The following is a 13,250-nucleotide window of genomic DNA, read 5'->3' as shown; positions in this document are numbered from 1 at the left end:
CCCTTCCCGTTGTCATGTCACTCGTTAGTGTTACAAGCAGGGATGGATTATGGGTTGTGTGGGCCCCTGGGCAAAACGTTCGCGAAGGCCCCCCACCAGCACCACCACCACAACCACCACAATTCAAGGGCCCTTGGCAGCCAAACGCCCTCCCTATAGGGTCAGGGGCCCTTCTAGGCAGAGGATCAAAGAATGTAGGCCCTCTAAAATAGACAAATGAAAATGCATTGTTGATAAGCGTTGCAAATTGTTTTGGGCTAGGGGCCCCATGGGCCCCCTGCACCCCAAGGGCCCCTGGGCAGCGGCCCCGCTGGCCCCGTCCGTAATCCGTCCCTGGTTACAAGGTCTCAGGTGGCCTTGGGGAGCAGGTGTGTTAAATTTGGTGTTATCGCTCTCACACTTTTGTGAGATACTGTGTGTGTGTGTGTGTGTGTGTGTGTATATATATATATATATATATATATATATATATATATATATATATACATATATATATACATACACACATCCTGAAATTCCGTGGGAATGGTTATGAACATTTGTATGGTAAATCCCACCATAAGTCTTCTTCAGTTCATTCAGCTTTGCTCAGTTCATTCAGCTTCGCCCCCCCCCCCGATTGGGCGATGTTCACGGGAAACGTTGACCCCACTAGGAAACGGAACTTTGTAAGCAGAAGCAACCAGCTCTTCTGTGACAAAGTAACTTTTCTCAGCGCATCGGTCACGGAAGGCTATTAATGCACCTCCAGCAAACAGAGACAGCGGTTTAAAATGACATTACCCCCCGGGTTTTATATAAGTAATGCGTTCAGGGCTTGAATTTCCGATCGCGATGCGAATCGCCGTCAATTCTGCGCAAACTCCATAGTCAGACGAAGCAGTTCGTACTCGGAGCACGTGATTCGAAGGGCTCCCCATGGACGCCGTAAGAGCGAAAGCTGTTTCTCCGGCGTTCTGGGGTGAATCGTGACAGTATGGATGTGACCTGGATTTCTTTGTAGTAGATTAATGGGAGCGATGGCAGGGGGGGGCCTGAAAGCGGAATAGCCCCTTCCTCACCGAGATACTCGTGGCCGACGCGGGGTAAGACTTCATATGTGGATACAGTGTTACTGGTCGTCTTGATAGTTTTTAATCCTCATTTTTATTGAGGATAAATTTACTCCGAAGACGATCCGTTTCCGGTTAGTTTCAGTGCATCGGTAGATTAAAACAGCTAACGATCCGACATTAATTCCGGGTCCTTGTTAAACACGGTATTCACTTTCTACTTCTGCTATTTGCATTTTAATAGTCTACCTGGACATATCGGTAACTAGCAAAATGAGTGTCTGCTCTCCTTGTTTGGTCGCAGGCGACGTTTTCGTTTTCCTTTTTGACTTGATGTATACACACATACACATACACACACACACACACACACACACATGCATGCATACATGCTCGTGTAATACGTGTATATAACTGACATCGGCAGCTAAGTATACAGACGCTGAGTTGTTTTAATGCTTTTTGATCCTGGTAGCGGAATCTGGTAATGGTTGTATTGTGATTAGCTATGAGACGTAAAACATGCGGTTAGTGAGCACCAGATGTGTCCGTTGTGGGGGAATAATCCACCGGGTTTATTTAGCGTGACCTTCATTGCTGCAATGCTGTAATTATACTTACTGTTATATCACCTTGTGAGACGGCTACTTTTAATGCAGCGTTAATTTAGATTTACAGCTGGGTAAAAACAACAGTCTGCGTATCTGTATGATATTTAGATATTGGGCTGCTGATTGTCGCTGTTTCACTATGAAATTAAGATCGCATTTAGGGATAACGATTCAGAAAGGAATTTACACATGAATGTGACGAGCCTTTAATTGGAAGATATTACGTACAAATGTAAATGCAAAAAAAAGTGCAAAGTGAGGTCCTCTCTGGCAATTTTATTGCTTAGTTATGGGTCCTTTAACATCAGTTCATAACTACCGCCGACTTCTGCTGCAAAAACGTGAATGAGTTTTGGTTCTGAAAAAGTGAATTCCTCAGTGAATAGGAAGAAAAAATATGTCCGTATGTAGTTTAACTGGACTTAAATAACATTCAAATGGGAGATTCATGGTTAAAAATAAATTAAAAAATGAATTCGAATGAATTTCATTCGGGATAATAATAGTTTTCTGATTATGGAAATAAAGCCTGCTGAACTTGTGAATGTGCATGTTGCAGCTGGAATTGCAGGAGTGCAGGAGAGTTCATTATCAACAACCCTGTGCTGGAGACCTGCTTGGGAATGTGGAGACTGGGTGTTAAAATCTCTTTCCAAGCCTGAGCTGCCATGTTTTTCACAGCTTTGAAGTGCTTTAATTTCAAATGAAATTAATTGAATTTTGAAATTCAGTAGGCCTGTTTCAGTTTTTGTAATATAAGAAAAGCTATATAATGTGAATGTTTTTGATTTCTGTTTAAATATAGGTTTAAGTTCAGCTTCTAGTTATGTCACAGGTCCTTTTGAGTAGGCCTGTGTCATGCTGAAAGTACACTGAGCTGAAACCCAAGTTCAGGTTCTGAAAATCCTGTGACACTTTTTCCCCGAATGTGTGACTGTCCTTCTGTCCTGCAGTTTCTTCAGTTTCTGATCTTCCTGGTGGTTCCATTTCATACATTATTATTATTATTATTATTGACAACAACAACAACAACAACAACATTCAAACAATTCTGTTTAGTCTTTGCTGTAATCCTTGACTTTTGTGTCAGGTGACAGAAAGGGTATTCTGGTATCTCCAGTTTTGAGAGGAAAATATGATCCCCCCCCCCCCCCCCTCACCACCACCATTTCCCCCCTCAACTTCTTGCTTAAATTGAGAAGACTGGAATTTTAAATACTCTACAAATTTCTCTTTTCTTGTTTCCTATGGCAACGTGAATGGAGAGAGTTCATCGTTATACAAAAAAGTGTCTGTTCCAGACAAGAAAATTGGTCAGGCACAAACAAACATTTTAGCTGATGATAATGACAGTTGAATGACTCTCTTTGGCTGTCGTTGGTAGCTAAGATTATTAGGACGACGTGTATTTAACTGAATGGTTACAGGTTCAAATCCCATGGCTGGCAGAGTGATGTCGCCATTGGGCGTTTACCCAAGGCCCTTAACCCCATTTCCTCCTGGGACTGGCTGACCTCACTTTCTTAATTTGAATCGAAGGTTTGTGTTAAGCAAAAAAATAAATCCCCCTTAGTATGTACAAGCTCAGTTGTATAACAAATGTGCATTCTTATCTTAATCCACCTACATGGAATGTCGATTTTTATTTTTCTGCACTTCCATGCAGCGCTATATATACAATATATGGACCAGAATCGGTATATAGGCAGCCCCCAGGGTAAGAACGACATATTTAACTGCCAGGAAGCCTGTTATAATAAAAAGCCTGAGTTTAATACAATAGTTCATAATTATAAACAGACACGTCACTTTGTGACACTCGTGAAAACGTTCTGTGGCTTCTTCAGCTTGAGGTATAGTGCTATACCATATGTAGTTACTATTATTATTATTATTATTATTATACAAATGTGACTTAAAGACAGACTTGTGCAACAGATCTCGTTCGTAGCCAGGGGACTGTCTGTAGGTCAATCTTAAGTACCCGCCTGACTGCCACTACAGCACCAGCCTGTCCTTTACTGGGATATGGATCGGAACTCTATCCCAAATCTACCACCTGCTACTCTGTAACCTACCTAGAACTGTAGTTCTCTCCTTTTCAGTTTCTGGCAGTACACTGGTTGAGCACAGATCCTTTCTGGCTACGATTAATTTGCCATGTGAATAGAGGGAGCAGAAAATGAAAATAGAGAAAATTTGCATTGAAGTCTGCATGTAATGGCAATACAGCTTGGCTTGAAGGATTATTTTCCTATTAATATATGTCGCTGATGTGACTTATCGGATCCCCATAATTTGCATACGTGCTCAATATATGTGTGAGGGCTTTGTGTGTTCTCACAGTGTCATCGTGAGATTTCCTCCGGGTACTTTGGCTTCACCCCCACAGGCCAAAAAACATGCTGAGGTTAATTGGAGTTATCAAATTGCCCGTAAGTGTCAATGGGGTGTGTGAGTGTGCCCTGTGATGCGTAGGTGCCCCATCCTGGGTCATTGCCTCTGTTATGCACCTGTAACCTCTGGAATAGGCTCAGGACCCCCATTACCCTGAGCAGAATAAGCAAATGGGTGGGAGTTTCCCCCCAAAAATGGTCCCCACAACATCAAAATAACAGGTTTTTAATACACTGTTGAGACATTTGATCTCTGATGTAATATATACATAACCCACAAACACACATTTTGATATTCCTACCTTTCTGGGGATTGTTCATTAATTTCTATGGGCATTAACATAATCCTAAGTATGACAACCTTAGCACCTACCCAGGCGTAACCTTAACTATAAGTAACCAAACAAAATGCAAGACTTTTGGCTGTTTTAGTTTTTTGGTTGCAGTCACATATTTTTATAATATTGAGCTTCCCCTTGTGTAGATGGAACAAAATGTCTCCACAAGGTCAGAATAACAGATTTTTATCACATTGTGGGAACAGTTGGACTTTTATTTCAAGAAAATATTAGAAATACTTTTAAAAAGTGTAACTGACTGGTTTTCAATGTTTTATAACTTGTAGTAATACATTATTTAGCCACAAAGGCTGAAAATATTGGTTTTGAAGAAAATATATCAGGTCTCTTTTCAGTTCGTTGACATTTAGTTTGTGTTATAATTCTTTCTACTAATGTCAGAACTTGATTTGCTCTTTGCCTCTCTTGATTGTGTCTTAAACAAAGTGATAGCTATTTGTCTGCCTTGTCCCAGATAAGATTGTTTGATATCTATTATAACTGTCCTTAAAGGCCTGGATGTTCACATCTCTGCTTCTAGAACAACTGTCAATATGTTATTGTTTAGGAAAAAAACACTGTGTGTGAACATTCAGCTAAAGCCGGGTGACCTTTCACAGGTTTGTGACACTAGCCGCAGATAAATCTTCCCCAGAGTGGGATGTGTTTAAATAGTAACTAAGACCTTGTGTCTGTAGTAAATTGCCAGGAACAGAAGAAGCAGACATATGTTTGGTGATGCATTGCAAAGTGTAGGAGAGTTGTATTGTCTCCAGCATTGTGATTTTAATTATTTTGTTACATTTTTGTCTTGTCTACTTTTTGTCAAGTATTTGAAAGTCTTCAGGTAGGGGAGTGATTGTTGTTGTTAATTGGTAAAGGTTATCAAATTATGTTATCAAATGTTATCAAATTCCTTTTATTGAGCTTAAAGGTCGTATTGTTTGCTGTCCTAAAGATATAAAAAAAATACCTTTATCTGTCCGTTGGCCTGTTGTTCTGTTTCACTCTGATAATATATCTGAAATTGACTGATAAATAACGATACTTTGAGACACTTTGATTGCAGAGAGAAATTTCTCTTTACACTGAGCCCATCTTGCTGTCTAGATCACACATGTAGGAGAGCACGCTTGGCAGAGAAGGGTCAGCTGAAAACTGTTTTCATATGCTGAATGCCGGGTAATTACCCAAATAAAAGAATGTAATTTTACTTTGTGTACTTTTTACTTATCATTTTCTCAGAAGTTATCAAGTATTTTTAAGGGGATATACATAACAATGATAGAACGAGGAATAGGAAAGAGTCTGGTTTAGAGAGATGGATTAGGGTGAGGGTTAGCTAGATTCTAGAGCTTTCCTCCAAACTTTGTGCTTGTCTTGGTTTTACTTTCACTTGAGAATGCCAGTCTGAGCACGCCTGCTTTGCTCTGCCGAAACACTGTCCTGCGACGCAGAACAACCTATTTACAGTGAACCTGTGACCTTGTCTTTGGTAGGTGGAGGCCCCTGCTGCATTGATTGCTGCTCTCACAGCAGCACCGTGGTTGGGTGCTAGGGGGCGCCATGGAGTCGCTGCGCTGGGTGCAGCATCGATGTCGGCGCCTGCTGTTCCCCGAGTCAGGACTGAGCTGGTACTCGCCTGCAGATTCACCCCCCCAAAAAAACAGGACCACCAGTGGGGATTCACCCGCTTACAAGCCTGCTGGTAAAAGACGCATGGTCATTGCCCGCCATGGCCCTTACCAGGATGAATACTGCAGCATCTCCAAGGGTTACCAAGGCAACCGCATCCGCACCACCAAGTACACCATCCTCAGCTTCATCCCAATGAACTTATTTGAGCAGTTTCACAGGTGGGCCCCCGATGGATCACAGTGCCTTTAATCTGTATCGACTTTTATCAGTTTTAAGTCTGGAAAACAATTCTGTGTTTAGACCATTTTTTAAATACAGCTCTGTGTAAAATATATATATATATATATATATATATATATATATATATATATATATATATATATATATATATATATATATATATATATATATATATATATATATATATATATATATATTTATAAACTCCAGCCTGGTTCTTCCCCGCTTCTCATTAATGAAGGGCTTCTTCCTTGCTTTATGGGACTTCAGTCCTGCTTCTAGGAGCCTGATACCAACTGTCCTAGCATTGCACTTCACAGCAGCTTCAGACAAACCACTTCTCGAAGACCTCATAAGAAGAGGTCTACTTGTACTCAAGCTTTCGGTTTTAGCATATTGACCGCAGCTGTAGTAACTGTTAGCACCTTCAACAAATGCCTGAAGACCCAGCTGTAACAGGAATACCCCTACTGGGCTCACGCCACTCCATGCTCCCTGAATGTTCTTAATGCTGCGCTTCTTGCTTTTTTTTTAATAGTAGGGCTATTAGCTTTTTGCGTAATTTGGAAAGTGATGTGTATCTTTGCCATACTTGTTTCTTTGGACAAAAGCATTTGCTAAATAAACAAAGCATATGTATTCAGTGGTTTTCTGTGACAGCTGGAGTAAACCATTCAGAGAGTGGATTTATTCTGATTTAATAAATAACCTTAATCTGGGTTAGTGATATTAGAACAGGCTAGAATGAGAGTCTGTGCATACTAGAAGCTGTGTTGCACACATCTATTTGGGTACATAGTCAATTCTTTCTAGAAATTTCTCAAGTGTAGATACAGAAGTTTTGCTGCCTCTCAACTTGAAACATATTTGGATCATAGAACGATCCTAATCTAATTGTGGTTTGTAGGATTGCCAATCTGTACTTCCTGTTCCTGGTACTGCTGAACTGGGTGCCAGTGGTGGAGGCTTTCCAGAAGGAGATCACCATGATCCCCCTTGTGGTCGTGCTCGGCATCATTGCCTTCAAGGACGCCCTGGAAGACTTCCGCCGCTATCGCTTCGACAAAGTGATCAACAACAACATCACCAAAGTTTACTGCGGGTCAGTACCGGCGATGAACCACTGATGTTGATCTGTTTTTGTAATTTAAAAACCTATGAGGCATTTACAATAGTAAATGAGGTCTGTGATTAATAGCTTGTCATGAAAATGACCAAGGGCAGGACTGAGGGAATCTGTAGATATGTTTGGTTGTTGATGAAAGGAGGAACTTGTGGGTGTGACAGGATTAATGCCTCTCCAAATGAGCAGCCTGTTGCCTTTTGTTAAGTGCTCCTCGGTCACATTGAATGATGACTCATGGGACTGTATTACCGCTGCATTCTTGGAGAAGGTTCAGCACATTGTTGCTATGAATTACAATGGTACGTAAGGATTAGGAGTCAGTTCACATCATCGCTACCTACCCTTTCTTTTGCACATTGCAATGTGTTTGTATGACTGCCTCTGAGCCCTTGCTTGCAAAATGGACAAATGAGTGGAAAGATTTGAGAAACGTGTGATTGGGTTATGGAGCCAAGGACTGAGGTCTTTTATGAGAGCCAATAGGCCATGCTTCTCCATGCTATCTTTTTATTTTACTTTATTTTTGGGAGATATAAAAGTACTTAAACACCAGTACTGTTTTTAGTCTACAGGCCTGGATTAGGAACCCTCCCCCCCCCCCCCCCCCGTGTTTCCTACTAATGAACTGTGCTGGTTTTGGTAGAACATTAACAGGGCTATTAGGTTTTATTGCTGGCTCCATGCAAGCGGAGCTGAGTTTCACATTCACAGCAGGCCTTGTCCAGGATCATCTGATAATTAACCAATGTCTAATGTTTGGGGTGGTGTACATGCAGGGATCCATTCTGCCTGAATCCCCAGTGAAAGAAGAATTCAGAATATTCAGCAACAGCAATAACAATGATAATAATGATGATTATAATAATAATTCAGTATATGCCTACAGTATACAGTAGGCCAGGGGTGTCTGCACAGTACGTTGATCGTGATCTACTGGTCAGTCGCAAAGGTAGAGTGGGAGGATCGCATGGTATAAAAGAGAGAGGATGGATGAGGCGTTCAACCGTGCCAGCTATCGCAAAACTCCAGCGAGCAACCGAGTCGCCTCCAATTTACTTCTACTAAACTTAAGAGAGGGTATAAAAATGAATGGGGGAGCTGGACCAAGTAAGAAGCCAAAAACCGACCACTTCCATACGGAATGGAAGGAGGAGTTTTTGTTTTCACAATGTTATATTCGAAGTGCGTTTGCTTCATCTGTCAGTCTGCCATTGCTATTCCATCCATCCATCCATTTTCCAAACCGCTTATCCTATTGGGTCGCGGGGGGTCCGGAGCCTATCCCGGAAGCAATGGGCACGAGGCAGGGAACAACCCAGGATGGGGGGCCAGCCCATCGCAGGGCACACTCACACACCATTCACTCACACATGCACACCTATGGGCAATTTTAGCGACTCCAATTAGCCTCAGCATGTTTTTGGACTGTGGGGGGAAACCGGAGTACATGGAGGAAACCCCACAATGACATGGGGAGAACATGCAAACTCCACACACATGTGACCCAGGCGGAGACTCGAACCCGGGTCCCAGAGGTGTGAGGCAACAGTGCTAACCACTGCACCCCCATGCCGCCCCCGCCATTGCTATTCCGAAGAAGGGAAATGTGGAGCGGCGTTTTCGGACTGTTCATAAAAACTACGACATTAACTTCCCTCTGAAAAGCGAGCTGAGAAAGAGAAAGGTGAAGGAACTAAAATCGCAGTTCAATTCAAAAATACTTTATTTATCCCAAATGGAAATTAATAATAAAAATAATCATAAAGAATAATAATAAAGAATACTCTATAAATAAATATATCTTTTGCATTTTTCTAGTAGATAGATAATTTTGACACGGTCATTTATAAATAGCTCGCAAGCTGCCCAGCTGCACCCCCGCAGTAGCAGCTTCGGCATCTGAACTCCATCGCGGTTTTGATATATCATGGGGTCGTCATAAGGAGACTTTTTTGGGGAGTTTTATGAAAGACAGATTACACAAACCAAGTTCTGTAACTCAAAAATACAGAAATTATATGTATAGTGCTGGTTTGGAGAACGTCAGGCATGTTTACGGCAGCCTTTCACTTGACATCCCGCAGTGATCTCGTGTTTCTCGTATGTTATTGTTCTGCTTTGGTATCCTAAACTGAAACACTTCACTCGCTGATAAGACCAAAAAATTTTATGAGGTGTTTCCAGAATGCGCGGGGGGGCGGCACCCCTAACCCTCATGATGTGGTGGGGTTGACATATCTGTCATTGATAAATTATAATTTTATGCCAAAACCTCTGTATGACGTGTTTCTTCACTTTAGATTATTCTTTTTGTTATGCTGTATTCTGAAAAGCAGCCCTTCTGTAAATGGTCGGGCTTTAAATGGTGAATGCTGTGATCGTCCTTCGCTGTGGGGGGCCACTTTGGACACCCATGTCCCCCGTTGGCTTCAGGAAGCAGAGGCGATACGTGGACAAGTGCTGGAAAGACGTGTGCGTGGGTGACTTCGTGCAGCTGGCCTGCAACGAGATCATCCCGGCCGACATGGTGCTGCTGCAGTCCTCCGATCCGGACGGCGTTTGCCACATCGAGACGGCCAACCTGGACGGAGAGACTAACCTGAAGCAGAGGCAGGTGGTGCGGGGCCTGGCCAAGCAGGTATGACTGGAAACTCACGGCGGCTCTCACAGCTTTGTCAATATGCACGGAGCGCAGAGCTCTAGCATTATAACGACTGTCGAGTTAGAGCTGCTTTTCAGACCGTTAATAATGAAGCACTTTTTGTCAGCACCTGCATATACAAAAGCAACCTACGGTGAACAGAACCTATTAATAGAAAATGTGGTAGCACTTTATTTATTAATATTAATACTTTCATTCATTCAGTTCAAGTTATTAACAAATATTGCATAATACTTAACAGATTATTAGTTCCTGTACATTCAAATACTTAGAAATGCTATCAACTCCCTACCTGATTGTCTGACATCACTGCCGCTTCTCTGTGCTGAAGCTGTAGTTGTACTGCTTTGTTTTTAACTGCTCTGGTTTTAACTAACTTCTCTAATTTATTGAATGGTCTTAGTAAAAAAAAAAAAAATAGGCAGGCATTTTATTTATTTATTTATCGATTTATTTATTTGATTGGTGGTTTATAATTATTGTTTTATAACATTATTGAGGTTTTATTTTTGAATTACTGTTAATGTACAGAACGCTGCTGGATGTGAATCAGAAATTCATGTGACACCATGCTAAAAATGACAGTAAAATGAACCTTAAAACTTAAAATGTTCATTCATGGTTTACTGATGTCCACAGACGCAATCGACCATCAGCCTTCAACACTGGAATTCTTATTTCTTGTTTTCAAATTATTCGATTTTTCAGGTAACAGGTTTAGCCTGCCCTGTCATGAAGTCACATATGGGTTAAATGCAGAGGAGACATTTCGTTGTCCTGCATTGTGTGCTGTGGTATGTCAGCAATGACAACACATCACTAATCAGTTTCACTTTTAGTGAGTGTATCAACTGAAGTTTTTTTTTGCAGATAATTGGACTTGTTATATTCCGCTGTTTTTTTGTATAAATATATGTTTGTTTGAAGACTTAATAGTCTGTAAAGGTTACTGACAAACATGAAGTTTCGGTGTGCTGGGGATCTTGTTGCCATTTATCTGTTTTAAACATGGAGCCAAACTTTTTGATTAACCACTTCTGAGGACACATTGCACCCTTAGAATCGGCACAGACTTTGTCAGCTCAAAGCTTAATGTTATCAGTTGTTATGATTGGTAAACATGCAAAAACCCAATTTCCTTCTGACTTGCAAAGTAGAGGGAAATGTGAAATTGGTGGTTTTAAGTTTGTACAACCTGTGAACAAAGAGCTTTATGGGAAATGAAACAAGTGCAATTGGTGTGTGAGGATGTATGTTTAATTAGTCAGACATTAATGATTGAAAACATGATTAATTTGTTACTGAATAGTTACCAAGTACTTTAGCTGGAATTTCTTAAATCATTTATAAATGTTTAAAAACACGTGATCTAATACATTAATTATCATTTGCTAAAAAAAATTAATTTACATAAATTAATCATCTGTTAAATGTCATGTAATATTTGTTAATGACTTATTAAGGAAAGCTATTACTGTATAAAAGTCTTACTGAAAATGTAACAATTAACAATTTGTCTTGTTGGTGAAGGGTTCTGATGTGATTCCTGAAAATTTTGACAGTCGGATTGAGTGTGAAAGTCCCCACAATGACCTGAACCGCTTCCGAGGAGTTTTGTAAGTCTTATAAAACCTGTTCCTTATCTCTCACTGGTCAGGCTGGATGCCAACAAACTGTCTCGGTTCCCATTTTATATTTCTATCTGGTGGAGAAAATAAAAGGGCTTTATTGTGCTTGCATCTGGTTCAATGCGCATCACTGAGTCCAAATCATGGAAGTTGAAGAAATGTAGAGACAAACACTCACAATAACAGTTTACTAACAATTACTATTTGTTGGAAGTGGTAATCACACCTTCCTCATTTATTCCTTAACAGAGCAGGCAGTTCTGGGAGGCCAAGCGCCCTATCATGTCTAATCACTGGCTTACCACAGGTCTTTAACATAAATGAAATTACTGTGGTTAGCCTGCAGAGAGTGTGGAACGTAACACAGACATATACACACTCAAACACGGTTGAACCCGCTTGTCCTATTCAGCTTTGTGGGGGTCTGGAGCCTGTCCTTGATGCATTTGTACAAGGCAATCAGAAATCAGAAAACTTTATTATTTAAGCTGGTCTACCTATCTAAATGGGGACCGTCCATTCATTTCTATGAGAATAACCCTAATCCCAATCACAACACCCTTAACCTCTACCCAGTCCTAACCTTAACCATAAGTAACTAACCAAAATACAAGACTTTTTGCATTTTTACTTTTTTGATTGCATTCGCAGTTTTTTATAAAATTTTGGTTATCCAAATGGGGACCTGATGTCCCCAAAAGTAGGGAAATTTCAGGTTTTGTTTCATTTCTATGGGAAATCTCTAATCCCATTAATGACAACCTTAACCTACCCCACCCTAACCTTAACCATAAGTAACCAAACAAAAAAAAAGACTCGACATGTTTAGTTTTTTTATTGCAGTCACAGATTTTTATAAAATTGAAAAAATGGTTCCTACAATGTCAAAATATAATATATGCTTAACTCACACACATGGGCACTATTCAAACATACAACATTGTGTGACTTGCAAAATTAGTAAAATATTCATATTTTATACAGCGTTGTGGCATCATAAGTTACTATACTAACTAGTCCCACACTCTTACTTTGTTTGCATTTTTAGAATTTGATTTGTAATGTCTGTAATTTTTTTTTTTCCCTGTTTTTAATGTTTTTTTCCCCCCAGGGAAAACCCCAATAAATTGCGAGTGGGTTTGTGCAACGATAACCTCCTGCTGAGAAGTTGCACTGTCCGCAACACCGAGACCATCATCGGCATTGTTGTCTATGCTGGTGAGTGAATGAGCTGTCATTGGCATTGTAGTCTATGCTGGTGAGTGAATGAGCTGTCATCGGCATTGTTGTCTATGCTGGTGAGTAAATGAGCTGTCATCGGCATTGTAGTCTATGCTGGTGAGTAAATGAGCTGTCATCGGCATTGCAGTCTATGCTGGTGAGTGAATGAGCTGTCATTGGCATTGTAGTCTATGCTGGTGAGTGAATGAGCTGACAGACTGGCCGTCCTACCCCTCCTTTTGGAGATGGAAAGCAGGCTAGCTACACCTGCAAAACACACTGCAAGGCCCCTGCTACACAGTGAAATGAAATTTCAAATGTAACTTTTTTGTATCGTG

The 13,250-nt window shown here is 40.8% G+C and overlaps 1 protein-coding gene across 2 annotated transcripts in view; it reads left to right on the top strand.

The window, feature by feature from the left end:
* The first annotated feature begins 660 nt into the window (after positions 1 to 660).
* Positions 661 to 13,250, top strand: part of LOC125721135 (phospholipid-transporting ATPase VD-like) — a 34,282-nt gene continuing 21,692 nt past the window's right edge. Inside the window, exons 1-6 of one of the 2 annotated variants that reach the window (XM_048997129.1) lie at positions 661 to 1,085; positions 5,897 to 6,253; positions 7,183 to 7,377; positions 9,835 to 10,039; positions 11,594 to 11,679; positions 12,803 to 12,909. In XM_048997129.1, the coding sequence (XP_048853086.1) occupies positions 5,964 to 6,253; positions 7,183 to 7,377; positions 9,835 to 10,039; positions 11,594 to 11,679; positions 12,803 to 12,909 (883 nt within the window). In that variant the 5' untranslated portion in view covers positions 661 to 1,085; positions 5,897 to 5,963. Of the gene's footprint in view, positions 1,086 to 4,801; positions 5,245 to 5,896; positions 6,254 to 7,182; positions 7,378 to 9,834; positions 10,040 to 11,593; positions 11,680 to 12,802; positions 12,910 to 13,250 lie in introns of those variants that run through there. The other variant, XM_048997130.1, reaches the window with a different exon arrangement.

Source organism: Brienomyrus brachyistius, unplaced genomic scaffold, assembly GCF_023856365.1.
Source record: "Brienomyrus brachyistius isolate T26 unplaced genomic scaffold, BBRACH_0.4 scaffold32, whole genome shotgun sequence".
Lineage (NCBI taxonomy): Eukaryota > Metazoa > Chordata > Actinopteri > Osteoglossiformes > Mormyridae > Brienomyrus > Brienomyrus brachyistius.
This window is presented reverse-complemented; position numbering and strand designations above follow the sequence as displayed.